The sequence below is a fragment of the Balaenoptera ricei genome, chromosome 9, assembly GCF_028023285.1.
Source record: "Balaenoptera ricei isolate mBalRic1 chromosome 9, mBalRic1.hap2, whole genome shotgun sequence".
Lineage (NCBI taxonomy): Eukaryota > Metazoa > Chordata > Mammalia > Artiodactyla > Balaenopteridae > Balaenoptera > Balaenoptera ricei.
Window position 1 is genome coordinate 24,608,089 of NC_082647.1, and position 14,013 is coordinate 24,622,101.

Genomic DNA, 14,013 nt, shown 5'->3' on the forward strand with positions numbered 1-14,013 from the left:
CTTTACTCCAATTCTGTAAACAATAAACAGACTTCCTCTACAAGAAAGAGAACACCTTGGCCCATTAGAACCTTCCAGTCTACTTGGCAGCTGGACTTCGTATCATGAATGAATACATCCACAAACTGACTTTCAGATCACATCTTTGTGAGTTCATTTAGCATAAATCAATTAACCAGCGAAACAGACTGCACTTCTCAGCCTGTAAAGCTCAGAGCTGAGCCCTGAAAAGAAGCCGAGCTGAGCAGAAGACCTTCTCTAAGACCTAAAAATAAGAAGCGTTCCTCTTCCTCAGTCTTAATAGAGTCATCATCACCCGACAGTAAACACGCGCGATGTACTTTTGTGCACCTGTCACGATTCAGAAGGCGCTTTAGGATCTTGCTATGCTGTGTCCTGAACCGTGACCAAGCTGTGCATGTGCCATAAAACACCTGCATTTTCCTCCATCCGTCTAAGTGCTGCCTGCACATGCTGAAGGCAGGCACACTCCTCTTCCTGCACCCTTCTCTCTGCCGTGCAAATCCAGTGAATATAAGGGCACAGGAGGTGTGAATCCAGCTCTCACAGCACACCACTTCATGAACGTTTTCACTTTTTATCATGAAGTTCACCCAGAAACTGCTAACAGGCCCCACCTCAACTAAACATCAGCTCAAAGAGTATGTCATATACCCTAAGAAATTCCACTGTTCCCTAGAGAGCTCTGTCCTCCGAAGCAGACAAATTTCTTCAGGCGGAACTCTCATATCTCCTTTCACTGGAATCCTCAGGAGGTGTTCTAAGCTGAGAAGGGATACATCTGGTTCACAGTTGGCTCTGAAACCTGGGGGGAGAAAAGCTCGTCCAGGAAACAGCAGAGATATTACTGCGTTTAAGTCCGGCTCCGGGAAGAAAAACGGTACCATCAGAGACCAAGATCCTGGAAAAGTAAACCCTCACTTTGCCACCGCGAGGAGCAGCAATCCAGAACACTAGTCTCAAGCTAAAATACAACAGAAACACCTGGCAATTGTGAAAAATGAACATTCCAGGCTCCAACCACAGAGATTCGAACACAAGTAGCTTACAAACTACACCGTGACCTAGCCTCTACTCCGGGGTTAAAGCCTGGATTTCACGTGAGAACCAACAGGGTGCGTGCCTCTGCCTCCGCGCTGGGGCTTAGACGGAGGGTGGGAGGAGGAGAAACCAGGAAGAGAAGGGCCGTGGCAGACCCCTATCCACACTGCAAGTTGGCTGTTCAATTAAAAGATATGACATCAACGGAGATCCACTTAATCTTTGTCCTCAGAGCAGTCCTGTGCGAACCCAGAAGGCCAGAGCTCATCTGTAGCAGATGAGAGGCGATAATGTTGGCAGCCATATTTGCAGTGACTCTAATAGTTAACAAACAAATGATTTGCCTTTGTAGAACTTCCCATCGGGGGATACCTTAGAACGACACATATGAACATCATTTTCCTAGCAGGGAAGGGGGCAGAGGTGGAAGAAATGTACCAAGGTTAAACAGAAGCCAGAAATAGCAATGAGTCCCTACTCCCTAGCTTCTGAATTCCAAGTCACTTCAGCAACACCACAACGCTTTAAGGTATACAAGCATGGGGGGGTGGGGAGGAGTCAAAAACTGCTTCCTTAGATTTTATACCCTCAAGTCTCCTGCTGCATTAAGTTCAGTTACCTCTACTACCACAGGGGGCTCTGCATCCCTGAATTAGCCATGGCAGGAGGTTGTAACTGAGCAGAAAAGACACAGTCAGTGTAGACTGAAGGTAACAGGAGAAAAAGGGAAATAAAACTATCTTCTTAGGTCCTGGCTTTCTCCTATTAATCCTGACCACCACCAAAGACAAGGACCACGCCAGAGAGAGGGAGAGGTCAAGATGGCAATGGAAGAGGGAATGAGAAAGCTGTTGGGAAAAGTATCTTGAAGCTACAATTGTCTAAGGCTTGCTTCCTCCCACAGGCACCATGGAGGTGAACCATACAGTCTCTGAAGAACAGGGAGTGGGTTTCCCTGGTGGCGCAGTGGTTGGGAGTCTGCCTGCCAATGCAGGGGACACGGGTTCGAGCCCTGGTCTGGGAAGATCCCATATGCCGCGGAGCAACTAGGTCTGTGAGCCACAACTACTGAGCCTGCGCGTCTGGAGCCTGTGCTCCACAACAAGAGGCCGCGATAGTGAAAGGCCCGCGCACCGCGATGAAGAGTGGCCCCCGCTTGCCACAACTAGAGAAAGCCCTCGCACAGAAACGAAGACCCAACACAGCCAAAAATAAATAAATAACAAAATAAAAAATCCTCTCTACTTTAAAAAAAAAGGACAGGGAGTTTTGAAGCCGTACCACTAGTTTCAGACACCAAGGTTGAAACCTGACATCACAAATGCCATTCTCTCCTTGACCAAACACTATTCAGGTTCCTTTGAACTCTCTTCTCAACTAGACCCTGCCTTTTGGGCACTGTGTCCATTGCTGCATTGTCCATTTTAGCAAGAATCCAATTTTAGCCAGATTTCCCCACCTTTGATATCTGACCACACTGGATATCTGATTGGGTTTCTCATCCTCCACCATCCCCAAACCCCACCCTGCTCCTTAATTAGAAACTCCCACCCTCCTTGTGGTATCCAGAGCCCAATCTCTCTCTTCCACGCAAAACCCCATTGCAGTGGTCCCTACATCTATCATAAATGTGCTGAATCGAGTGTACCTTACTGTTCTTTAACAAGTGTCATGAAGAAGGAAAAACTCTGCCTCGCCGCAAGCACCCTGCACAGCCTCATTTAAAAAGCAAAGGCTCGAATGCGATCAGTCAGCCACCTGCTTCAAATCAGTACCTATCAGCTATAGATTGATATAGACTTGACCAATGAAGACATAAATTATGTAAATTCTGGGAGCAGAGGAATATTGGCCTGGCTTCAACCACGCCAATGTAGTTTTCTAGAATCTAAAATTACATTTAATAAGCAGCTTAAATGTAGCTATCCAAGAAAACTAGAGCAAGCCAGTTTGGTTGTTCATGTTTTAAGTAGTGAATTCAGGTTTAAAGATGACGCTCCTTCTGGCTGAACCCAAAGCAAGGCAGCTAAAGGGCGACAGTGAACTTCAACTCTGCAGAGGTGAAATGAGGATTCATTTGCAGGCTCATGCAGCATCCAAAACACAGCCCAGAGAATTTCAGAGCAACGTTCAAGACGAGGGGGATACCAGCGGCAGTCAGGAGCTCCTTTGTAAGGCATGAGAACAGTAACAGGATGACCAAATTGCCTGTGCCTGGAGTGATGTCATCATTCAAACCAAAGCTTACAAACTTCCTCTCTGCGCTCTGGGAGGGAGGGTGGTAGGGGGAATGGGAGGCACCACAGCAGGGATAGGAGAGGTAACTGAAAGAACTCCAGGGACTTCCCTGGCAGTCCACCGCCCGATGCAGGGGGTGAGGGTTCGATCCCTGGTTGGGGAGCTAAGATCCCACGTGTCTCGGGGCCAAAAAACCAAAACCATAAAACAGAAGCAATATTCTAACAAATTCAATAACGACTTTAAAAATGGTCCACATCCAAAAAAAAGAGAAAAAATTTGTTTAAAAAAAAAAAAGAAAGAAATCCAAAGGAAAACTAGAGTAGCAGGAGCACAAATCCATACTCTCACCATTCAGATAATTGCAGAAATATTTCCAGGTCAAAGCACAAAAGCAAACAAAAGAAAGGGCACCAGCTTGTATTAAAACTTTTGAGGACCCTGAGGTGGGGGAGATAATGTCGGGAGAGGGCAAGAGGGTAGAGACACAAAGAAATAGGCCACAAGTCTCCAGAGCAGCCACTCAGGGATGGGCACAGGAGCAAGGAGAGAGCATCTTCCCACTTGAGCACATTCAATTATAGTTCAAGACAGAGATATTAAACACTATCAGCTTCTGCCCTGGGAATTCATTTCTTGCGGGGTGATGAGGGTGAGAGATGAAAGACTGTAGGATTTTATTGCCCTGAATTTTCAGTTTGTCAAGTCCCATTTACTACCACAGGTACCTTAGGGCTAATCCGTATCTCTGGGGATGGAGACATCTCTCTCAAACAGAGCCCCGATGACTCTTCTCCCACTGTGGGATTTTATGGATATCTAATAATAACCAGGGACCCAAATGGTGTTACAAGCAGAAGCCGCCTTATGGCTTCTCAACCGAGAAGCTTACATTTTCCGTGACATTGATATTACGGAGCCCATGCATCTCCAGAATAACTGTAACTTCTTGGTATGCAAACAGGACCGTCTAGACTGAAAGAACCATCACTCCTCCCAGAGAAGAGGGTTGGAAGGGGGTGAGGGAAGAAGAGGTGAAGCCAAAGGGCTTTAAGAGCGAGGAGGCAGGCGCGACAGAGGATCTTCGAAGGTGAGGCAGAGGCTGGCCAAGGGCAGGGAGGAACCCGGATGTTTTCCTGAAGACAACACCGAACTGGTAGTTTAATACACACTGAAAGGAAGAGCAGAGGGCTGGGATAACTTCTTTGCGCTTTACAAGAAATAAGAAATAAATAAAATAAGCTGCTTTGAGTGATGTCAAGTATCCCTCATCTTAAAGTACAAACTGGCCTATAATCCTGGCTGTCCCAATGGCCAAAACCAGCAAGGGGAGCCGGCTGCCAGCTCTCCCATGCGGAGCGTGTGTGCGCTCCCTCACAGCAGCTGCACTAAGAGGGAAAGGCGAAAGGGGGGCCAATGAGGCTAGGGTGGGGGGTACAGTCTGCACCCCCATCCGTAGGGACCTGCTCCAGCCAGAGCCTGCGGGAGCCGGTCTGGGCCTGGGGCACACCAGCAGCCCCTCCGAAGACATCCACCTACAGCTTCCGCAGGGCAGGCTTTCTAAAACAAGCCCCTCCAGCCGGGTGAGCAGATGCTAAAGGCAGTTCTGTATGAAAGAAGGCAGCTTTCTCTGAATTCCAGACCACCTTACAAAAGACAACAGCACATTAAAAAAAAAAAAAAGAAAAAAAAAAACCTCAAACCTTTCTACCAGCCTCCCTAGTACTGATGGGGAAAACATCCCAGGAAAGATAGAGCAGTAAACTCAGAAAGTCAAGTGTCAGGTGTAGTCTGCCCATTCCGCACACTCCCAGATTATGAACAATGAGATGAGAGCCAATGAGAACGAAACGAGACATTATACAACAAATACGTGAGTATCAACTATGGGCTGGGAGTGAGCTGGCAACAGATGTGAAGAAATGAGAAATCTACTTGCCCCAGAAAAATCACAGAGTATGAAAGGGGGGCGAAAGAAAAAGGCATTTTAAAGCAGAAACTAGAAACTATAGGAACTACAGGCGTCCCTTACATGGGTTATCCAGAATCAGCAGGACAGCAGAAGGAACCAAATTCTGGTACCGATGTCTGAACACAGAGACGCAGCAGATGCCCACATAAAGGGGAAGTTTCTTCTCAGCCTTACGAAGGGGCCCAATACAGTGAGACAAGGATGAAGGAGATTATATCCACTGGCTTCTAGCAGATAAGTGAAAAGGTAAGGAGCACAAAGTCTCCATGATGTCTTCACAGCTAAACCGAACAGAGCTCCTCCTGTGAAACAGCAATATGCCGAGGTGGCCACCAGCACAACCCTGAACCACGCAGAGGCATCCGCAGCCGAAAACAGGCTCGGATCACATGAGATGGTGAGATGAAGGCCTATAAAAATGTGAACAGCTCGCAAACTGGCCGAGGATTTCAAAGGCGGGCTTAAATGAAAAGTGACATTAAAAATATGCCTAAGCAATAGGCCTGTCATTTGCAGGAGGAAAAAAAGCAACCGTCTGTGTCCTTCAGCTTCCCTTTCTGGTCTCAGTTCTGAAAAGCCTTTTCCACAGCAGTGACATGACCTGATACTGCTTCATCCACAATCTACCACCCAGTCTAAAGTCTAACTTGTGACCACACCGTGCACAAACTGGTCAGAATTTGAGACTCAATTTCTAAGATTATAAGCATCTTACTAATAAAAATAATTTCCCAGGTCCACAGCACCTATAACACATGAGGAACTGAAACGTTTGGGTTTTGAACTAAACAAAATTTTCCCAGTACAAAGCTAATCAGTCCACCAAGGAATGAAACCTACAACCCTGGCCTGCAGAAGTGCAAGGCACTGGATGACTGCACTAAACTTGCCTTGCATATAAATGTTATGCCAAAAAAAAAAAAAAGTAATTTATCTAAACACAGTGTAGATAGCTCTGCAATCAGTATCTCATAAATAAAGAGAGAAAGATGAAGGGAAAGCTTCTCTAATTGATTTTAAAATTTTTTCCAAGCAAAGAAATAATCTGACAACCAACAAGGTCAACAAGAGTTTAAAAAAAAAAAAAAAAAAGATAGCCCTCAGGGGAAAAAGTACACCTAAAAACTCCAATGAATCAAGACATCTGAACTGCTATCTATGAAAGAGGGATAATTTGGGAAAGCCTGAATAAGAGTAGAGGTGTTAAAAGAAAGTCAGTTGGGGACCAACCTGCGGAAGCACTTAAAATCCTGAAATTAACCCCTCTGGTGGACGGAACCCAATCTGCCCCGGGCTACTGGAATACTATTACGAGGAAAACCAGTGCTCAGGGAGAAGCAGGGCTCGTCACCCCAATGGCGGCAACTAGACTGAAACCAGGACTGGGGAAGAGGAAGTGCCTACAGAAAACCAAGCCATGTGTGACCCAACCATCAAAACGAGCAATCCAATTAGGAAGTAGGAAAAAACCCGACTGCAAAAACTCCCTCCTGGGGCCTTTCGACACCAATACACTGGCTCAAGTCGCAATGGCTAGCAGAAGCAGTCACGGATATTAGCGATGGATTAGGAGCGCTAAAAATGATGTCGCTCAAAAATAATGTATGGATTAGGTCTTCAGCCTCAGCAGATAACGGCGATTTAAACATTTATTAAATGCCTACAGTAGTCACAGCACTCTGCAAGCTTCGGAAAAAGAGGGGAGAGAGGAAGTGGAGAAAACCATACCATTCCTGCCATCAGGGGAGTTTAGGCTTCACGGTGGAAAGCAGCCCTGGACATCAACAGACAGAACAGGATGATACAGAGAAGGAAAGGTCTGGGTATGGAAATCCCTGGCCTAACGAGGCTTTCGAGAACCAAGGCAAGAAAGAGGGTTACCTCAGCACAGCAGCTATGTTAAATGGTCATAGGACAGTAAATATGATGGGGCTGTCAACTCTGGAAACAAAAGAAACTTACTGCAGCTGACAGGACTGAAGAGAGACAAGAAATATGAACACAGCAGCACTGGGAAGATTTAGATAAATTGAAAATACAGAACTGGTAACAGTGATGATTAAATGAAGGGAGAAGAAAGAGAGAGAGAGATGGATTGAAAGACATAAACGCACAAGGTTCGGGGAAGGCTTAACAAGCAAGACCCACTAGGAGACTGTTAAACTCCCACAAAAATTATTTGTAGGGGAGAGGCAAGATCATGGGAAAGGGGATGCATCAGCTAAAGGACACAAAAGAAAATATAATTTGTAAAGAGAGAAAAAAGTAAACCAAAGGGAAACAGATAGGCAATTGCTGTCTTCTCCAGGTTATAATTCACTTACAAAGAGCGGTGGAACATACATTTTAGGAAACTGGATCCACCCAGATATGAAACGTCTTGACTCTGGTGACCACTCCAACTGAACAACAGGTATTAATCTTTAAAAAATGACTGGATATATACATCCTGGAATCTTAAATAGATGAGCTAAGATCAAGCCATCGTCTCCTAATAGTAATTTTTTCAGTCCTCTAACAAAGAAGTTTCAAGTGTTCTTCTCAAAAATGCCCAGATCAAACAAATCTGAAGCCGGTACAGAATGCCTCTGCTGGCGCTCTGACATATTCTATGTCCTTTGATCACATTGCTGCAAGTCCCCAAATCTCTCCATTGGAAACCGGTGAAATGCTATATCCATTTCAAAGAGCTTCTGCTTTTCTCCAAGGTCCTCAATGCCAGGCTGGAGTCCCTCTGTAATTTGCTATTTGCCTTATGCTTCCCAGTCACACACGCAAGATCACAGTCAGTGGGTTTACTGGTTTGCCCCTGCTACACTTAGGGACTGCAGCCCCAGAGCCTCCTGTTGGTATGCATCTCAGCTGGCGGCATTGTCTGCTCTAGGGTCCAGACGGACCACTCGTCATGCTTTCAGAAATCTAACCTGGAGGAAATAGGTTGAGAACCACCTTCAGTCGTGTCTAAATGGCAAAGCACCCTGGGGTCCTGCACAACAAATGGTGATATTAGCACCTGAAACCACCCTGCCTCTGAGAAAAAACCCTTAAGCATTGCGAAGTATCACTAATAATGTGCCTACCTGCAGCTCCGTCACCCATCACCTGCCTAAAGAGGAGACCCAGTGGGCTCAGGCCTGGGAAACAAACCCCCCAAACAGGCAGCAAGGACTCTGGGAGATTAGGCAGACTGCAGCTTTAACAAAACTGATCGTACAGTGCCCAGGTCTGAATATTTAGAGGCCGTGCTGTGAAAGAACATTTATATGGTGAGTAAGTTCACAGGGAGGAGGCTGAAAGACAGGGCGATGGAAACCAATACAAGTTGAAAGGAGGAAACCACAGATGAGAGAAACTTCCCGGTGTTTGTGTGTGTGTGTGTGTGTGTGTGTGTGTGTGTGTGTCTTTGCCCACTTCCCGGGGTGTGTGTGTGTGTGTGTGTGTCTTTGCCCACTTCCCGGGGTGTGTGTGTGTGTGTGTGTGTGTCTTTGCCCACTTCCCGGGGTGTGTGTGTGTGTGTGTGTGTCTTTGCCCACTTCCCAGGGTGTGTGTGTGTGTGTGTGTGTGTGTGTGTGTGTCTTTGCCCACTTCCCGGGGTGTGTGTGCGTGTCTTTGCCCACTTCCCGGGGGGTGTGTGTGTGTGTGTGTGTGTGTGTGTGTGTGTCTGTCTTTGCCCACTACAACAGCACCGCAAGATCGGACTTCATGGGGAAATAAGTCAGTCCCTTCATCAAACACCCAGGGCTTGTATTTCCTTTGTCATTAACACTCCAAGTGTAACACAAAGCCCGCAGCAGCCCTGGGCAATAGAGCACTAGGTTTTCCAGTTTCAGATCAAAGCCAAAAGCTCTCTAGGAAGTCCTGAGATGCACAGTGTGTTGTCTCCTTTAAGGCAGCAGCTCAGAAAACCCATAGCCTTTCACCAAGATTTAGCACTTGTATCTTTGTGGCAAACAACTGGATAACACAGACTACACCTTTAGAGAAACCCTGATACATGTTCGGGTCACAGGAGCACCACATACCAGTGTCCAAAGTGGATCTCAGCCTGAAGGAGCTACATCTCCAAAGAGATGACACTGGATTTCGCCCTGAATAATCCAAAAGCTTGGTGCCACAGAAACAGAATCAACAGCATCAGACATCCAACTGTACTCCTTCTGAGGGAAATACTACACACTCTAGCTTTTAACTCTGTCACATGTTCCAGCAACAAATCAAGCTCTAACCAAAATCTGGGAGCCGTGGCTAACCCATGAATTTCCGGGTGCTACTGGAAAAGAGCTGCCTAGAATGCAAACAGTTCCTTTGATCATGCAGTTTTGTCCAGAGCCCTTCCTCTGGCTACAATCAGAAAGTAACCAAAAGGGGGGAATGGAAGTACACAGTTAGCCTTGGGCAAAACCTCCTTGCCTTCATGTATAATTTAATAGAAATGAATTTGTCTCTGTATTTAAAAAAAGGAAAATCCAATTTGCCCTACTATCCCCACAATATATAGAGGTGTCTCAGAAGATCTGTATTAGCTGATGTCATGTTAATTTTTAGGGTAGGGGGAAGATAGACGTTAAAAGAACCTCCCCGTTCTTACCTGAAGGGCAAGCCCCACTGGGTCATCAGCTGGGAGCTTGTAGGCAGGCCCCCCCATGGCAGGAGTCTCTGCACACCACCTGCATGCCCCTGAGGAAGCTCATGCAAAGACTTTCCCTCTTCATCTCCTCCTCCAGTTCCTTAATCTGCACCTTATCCCACTCTGTTCTTTTGTGTAGAATGCGCTCCAATACCATAAGCTGCCAAGTTAATTTTTCTCCGTTTCAAAGCCACTGACACCCCCTCCCCCAAAATGTCCCCAAATTCGAGAGAAGGCAATCTCCTGAGGGTTTCATTCAGCACCCTCCACGGTCCCTCCGTCATCTCCAAACAACTGTCAAGCATCCTTTGTTTCTGTAAGTATGAGACCATTCCCCAATTCCCAAAACATGCCCTCGACGTCTTCTTTGGAGAGTCCATCAGCCCTGTTCTAACTAGGACAGCCGCATCGTCTTGTACACATTGTGCCGTGCACGAGGGCACCTGGCCAAGCGGACCAAGGGAGAGTGGGAGCTAAAATTCAGCCTCCACTCTACTTGCCAAGCCATATGCCCTGACGTGAGGCTGCCTGAAGGAAGGGGCACCCTTCTCTAACCTGCACAAGGGTGCAATGTGGCCTAACAGAGGTCCCAACATCCATGCCTTGAGTACTTGACTGGACTCCCCTTGTAGTATAGGAACTGTTGGTACGCAGTAAAGAACACCAGGGAAACCAAAGACTCCAAGGGGACTCCTGCTTGTCTAGTCATTACACACATATAGTTACAGCCTCACTGGGATCTCTGGGTGATTTCTATTCCTACACCCATACTGTAAATCTCTTTAAGATAAGCAGAGAGCAGAATCTCCACTCATTGTGAGGGTTCCAGGGAGAATTCTTCAAGTAGAAAGACTCCTCCAGCATGAGAGGCTACTGGAGCCACATCCACAGCCTCTCCTTCCTCATACCTTTCACCCCCAGGTGAGCTTTACCAAAAACAAAACCAGAACCCCTCGCTACAGATCAGTTTTCATCTAGCATGATCTTCTTTTATAGACGCAAAGTACTTTCATGTTTTATAAATGAAAGCCACCAACACAAGCACACTCAAACCCAAAAGGTGCCATCCCTTAAAATCGTTCAAGACAAAAGCCTACAAGGCATGGCAGACATGTTTTCAACACGTGACCTCTGCCTAACTCCCAAACTCATTTCTTACTACCCCCTGGCATTAAGTATCCTCTATTCCAGTCATACAAAATTACTCACAGTTCATCACATGCCCCACATTCTCTCTCTTTTCATGAGTATCCGGGAATATTCACAGGACATGCATGATCTGGCCCTGCCCATATTCTGGACCACACAGGCATCACACCACTCATGCACCATCCACAGAGGCCATCCATTCCCTATTCCCAAACTCACCCGGTTCTTGTCATTGCTGCTGTCTTGGTCAGAAATTGTCTTCTCCCCACTTTTTACCTAGTTAACTCCTAATCAGCCTTCAGGCCTTAAAAGTCACTTCCTCAAAGAAGCCCTCCCAGATTATGCACTCTTATAAACGCTAACCTTTCCTTTCATAATACAAGACATAAACGTGATTACTTGTGTATTTCCCCTACTAGATTTTAAAGTTCCATGAGAGTAGTTCCATGAGGGTTTATTCCCCACTGCAATCCCAGCATAGCATCTGGTACAAAGTGGGTACCCAGTACGTATTTATCAATGACAATGAACCTATTCATTTGAATTCCTAAACCTGTGCTGTCCATTACAGTAGCCACTACACACCCGTGGCTACTGAGCCCTAGAAATATGCTAGGATGAACTGAGATCCGAGTATAAAACATACACCAGATTTCCAAGACACAGTAAAAATAAAAGTAAAATATCTCATGAATTTTTTACATTCATTAAATGTTGAAATGATACTGTTTTGGATATAGTAAGTCAAATAAACTGCATTAAAATTAAGGTTCTTTAAAACATAGCTACTAGACAATTTTAAATAACACACAGAGCTCACGTTTGGGGCTTGCATTATGTGTCTATTGGACGGTGCTGGTCTAGAGTGCCCTTTCTCTCATCTGCTCACTTCTCGTCCGTGAGCACTCAAGAGGTATACGAGCTGCTCCTGAGAAGACTTCCCAAGCACCCACCACAACAGGGCTCTTCACAGCACCCACCACCACTGTACTCAAAGTGTATTATATTAATTTCTTATGTGACCCTCATTAAAATCTTCCAAAGGAATTTAATGAACAAATAAGGGAAATCATTCTTCATTTCACTCAAAAGCCGTATGTTGACTCTTAGAGCTGAGACTCACTTAGAACTTTCTTAAAATGGAGTAAGATCTCAGGAGTGAACAGAAGTCTAACAAATAAAATAAGAGATAACCTACCTTGGTAAAGAACAAGAAATTCTATAAACATGATCCTGCCTAAACTGGGAAATGTATTCCAACAACTTTCTGTCATCCGCTAGGCTAAGGGAAATCCATCCATTACCCCCTGAGGAGTTCCAAAGGAGCCGAGAAAAACAAAAACTTCTCAGTGGTAGTTTAGTTCTTACTCGAGAAAACTTGCTATCATCAGACCTAAGCTATAACTCCCCCACGCCCCTAAAAACTGCTTAAAATTCAGCTACTGAGTCCCCTTTAACATAATGCTTTGGCTGATGATGCAGGCAAAAAATTAACGTTCAAGAATTCCAAAGTTGTGGTTGCCGTGGGAACCTTAATTCCAACTGCATGGCACAGATGCAGAACTGTGGACTACTCCCAGTGCTGACAAAACTGGACATGTGTATTTACTCTGTGCAATGAGGCAGAGCTACAGTTACTGAGAGAACCTTATTTTGGCATTTCTAGGCTTTCGTGCATTTACATTCTCAACCTTACCACAATCCTGTTTGCTGCATTAAATTGCCTCCTCTGTGGGATAAAACGGCTGCGGGGTTGGGGGTAGAGATGAACTGATTGGCCAGACATTCAAAGAACCCATCCTGTATGGGTTTCTTACGCATGATCTGACTCAAAAGACAATCACAATATTTTCATTTGAATCTTATGGGCTGTCTCTAAACTCTCACACAAATGAAAACAGGGCCTGAATTTCAACTCGTGAATGAACCAAGACGCGCAAAACATCAGAAAAGCACATTTCAAGTCTCTAGAGCTACAAAAGGGATACATTAAAAAGCCACACAGCACTAACTTCAACCACACTGTTCAATTTGCCGGTGGCACCGGCTCTCACTGAGGACCCAGTTCCATAACCAATCGACACAGTTACACACTTTAGTTATCAGAAGGCAAAAACAGGGGCTAAAAAGATGTCTGTAAAAACCAGACAGCCAGATAAACAAGAAGTCCAACCACAATCCCTTTCCCCAACCTGTTATAACTCATAACAATGGAAAGAAAATGACCACAGAATTTAAAACAAAACTGCCTGCAGTTTTCAGCCTAAACATAATTTCCCAAAGTTGACATACCAAAATCATACACATTGGCTAGGCAAGCACCCTTGCTGCCAAAAGATCCAACAAACAGCAAGAAACAGTACAGCTAATAATTCTAGTTACCACTTGGAAAAGATGAGTAGGTGGCCCCAGATAATATATATACCAAGATTCATTTCTTCCTAGAGCAAAGACATACAAATCAAATCAAAATGACCAGCAAAACAAAGCCTTACTATCATGCATGTGAGACATAGATCTTTTCCTCTCCTTATCCTCAGATAATAAGATCTCGTTAATAAACAAGCCTCATTTACCACCTAACATATACCAACCCTAACTCCTCTCCAGCCCCTTAGGGAGGAATGCCAACAGGGCCCATCGAAAATGAAGGAGAGTAGTGAGTGTGGTTCAGGAGAAATTGAGACCTGCCCAATAGCAGCTAGGCTGCAAATACTAGGAAATAATACTTTGGCAATTTACACTACTTGTCCGTTAGCATTCTCCCACACATGGACCACATCTAACTAATTCTCCTTCTCTTCCCCTTTGGTTTTGGAAAAGAGGCTTTGCTGCTTTTCTCATCTCACCTGTGTATTCTCCCCCTCCAGCCTCGGTGGTCGGATGCTGGACAAGTGGATGGTCTTGTAGTCCCCAGAGTTCAGCTTCACAACAATGGCATCAGCATTCAGCACCTGCATCACCT

The 14,013-nt window shown here is 45.4% G+C and overlaps 1 protein-coding gene across 1 annotated transcript in view; it reads right to left on the reverse strand.

Moving 5' to 3' along the window:
- Positions 1 to 14,013, reverse strand: part of SND1 (staphylococcal nuclease and tudor domain containing 1) — a 412,864-nt gene that overhangs the window by 325,894 nt on the left and 72,957 nt on the right. The window contains exon 10 of the mRNA XM_059933468.1: positions 13,898 to 14,011. Within this exon, the coding sequence (XP_059789451.1) occupies positions 13,898 to 14,011 (114 nt within the window). The remainder of the gene's footprint in view (positions 1 to 13,897; positions 14,012 to 14,013) is intronic.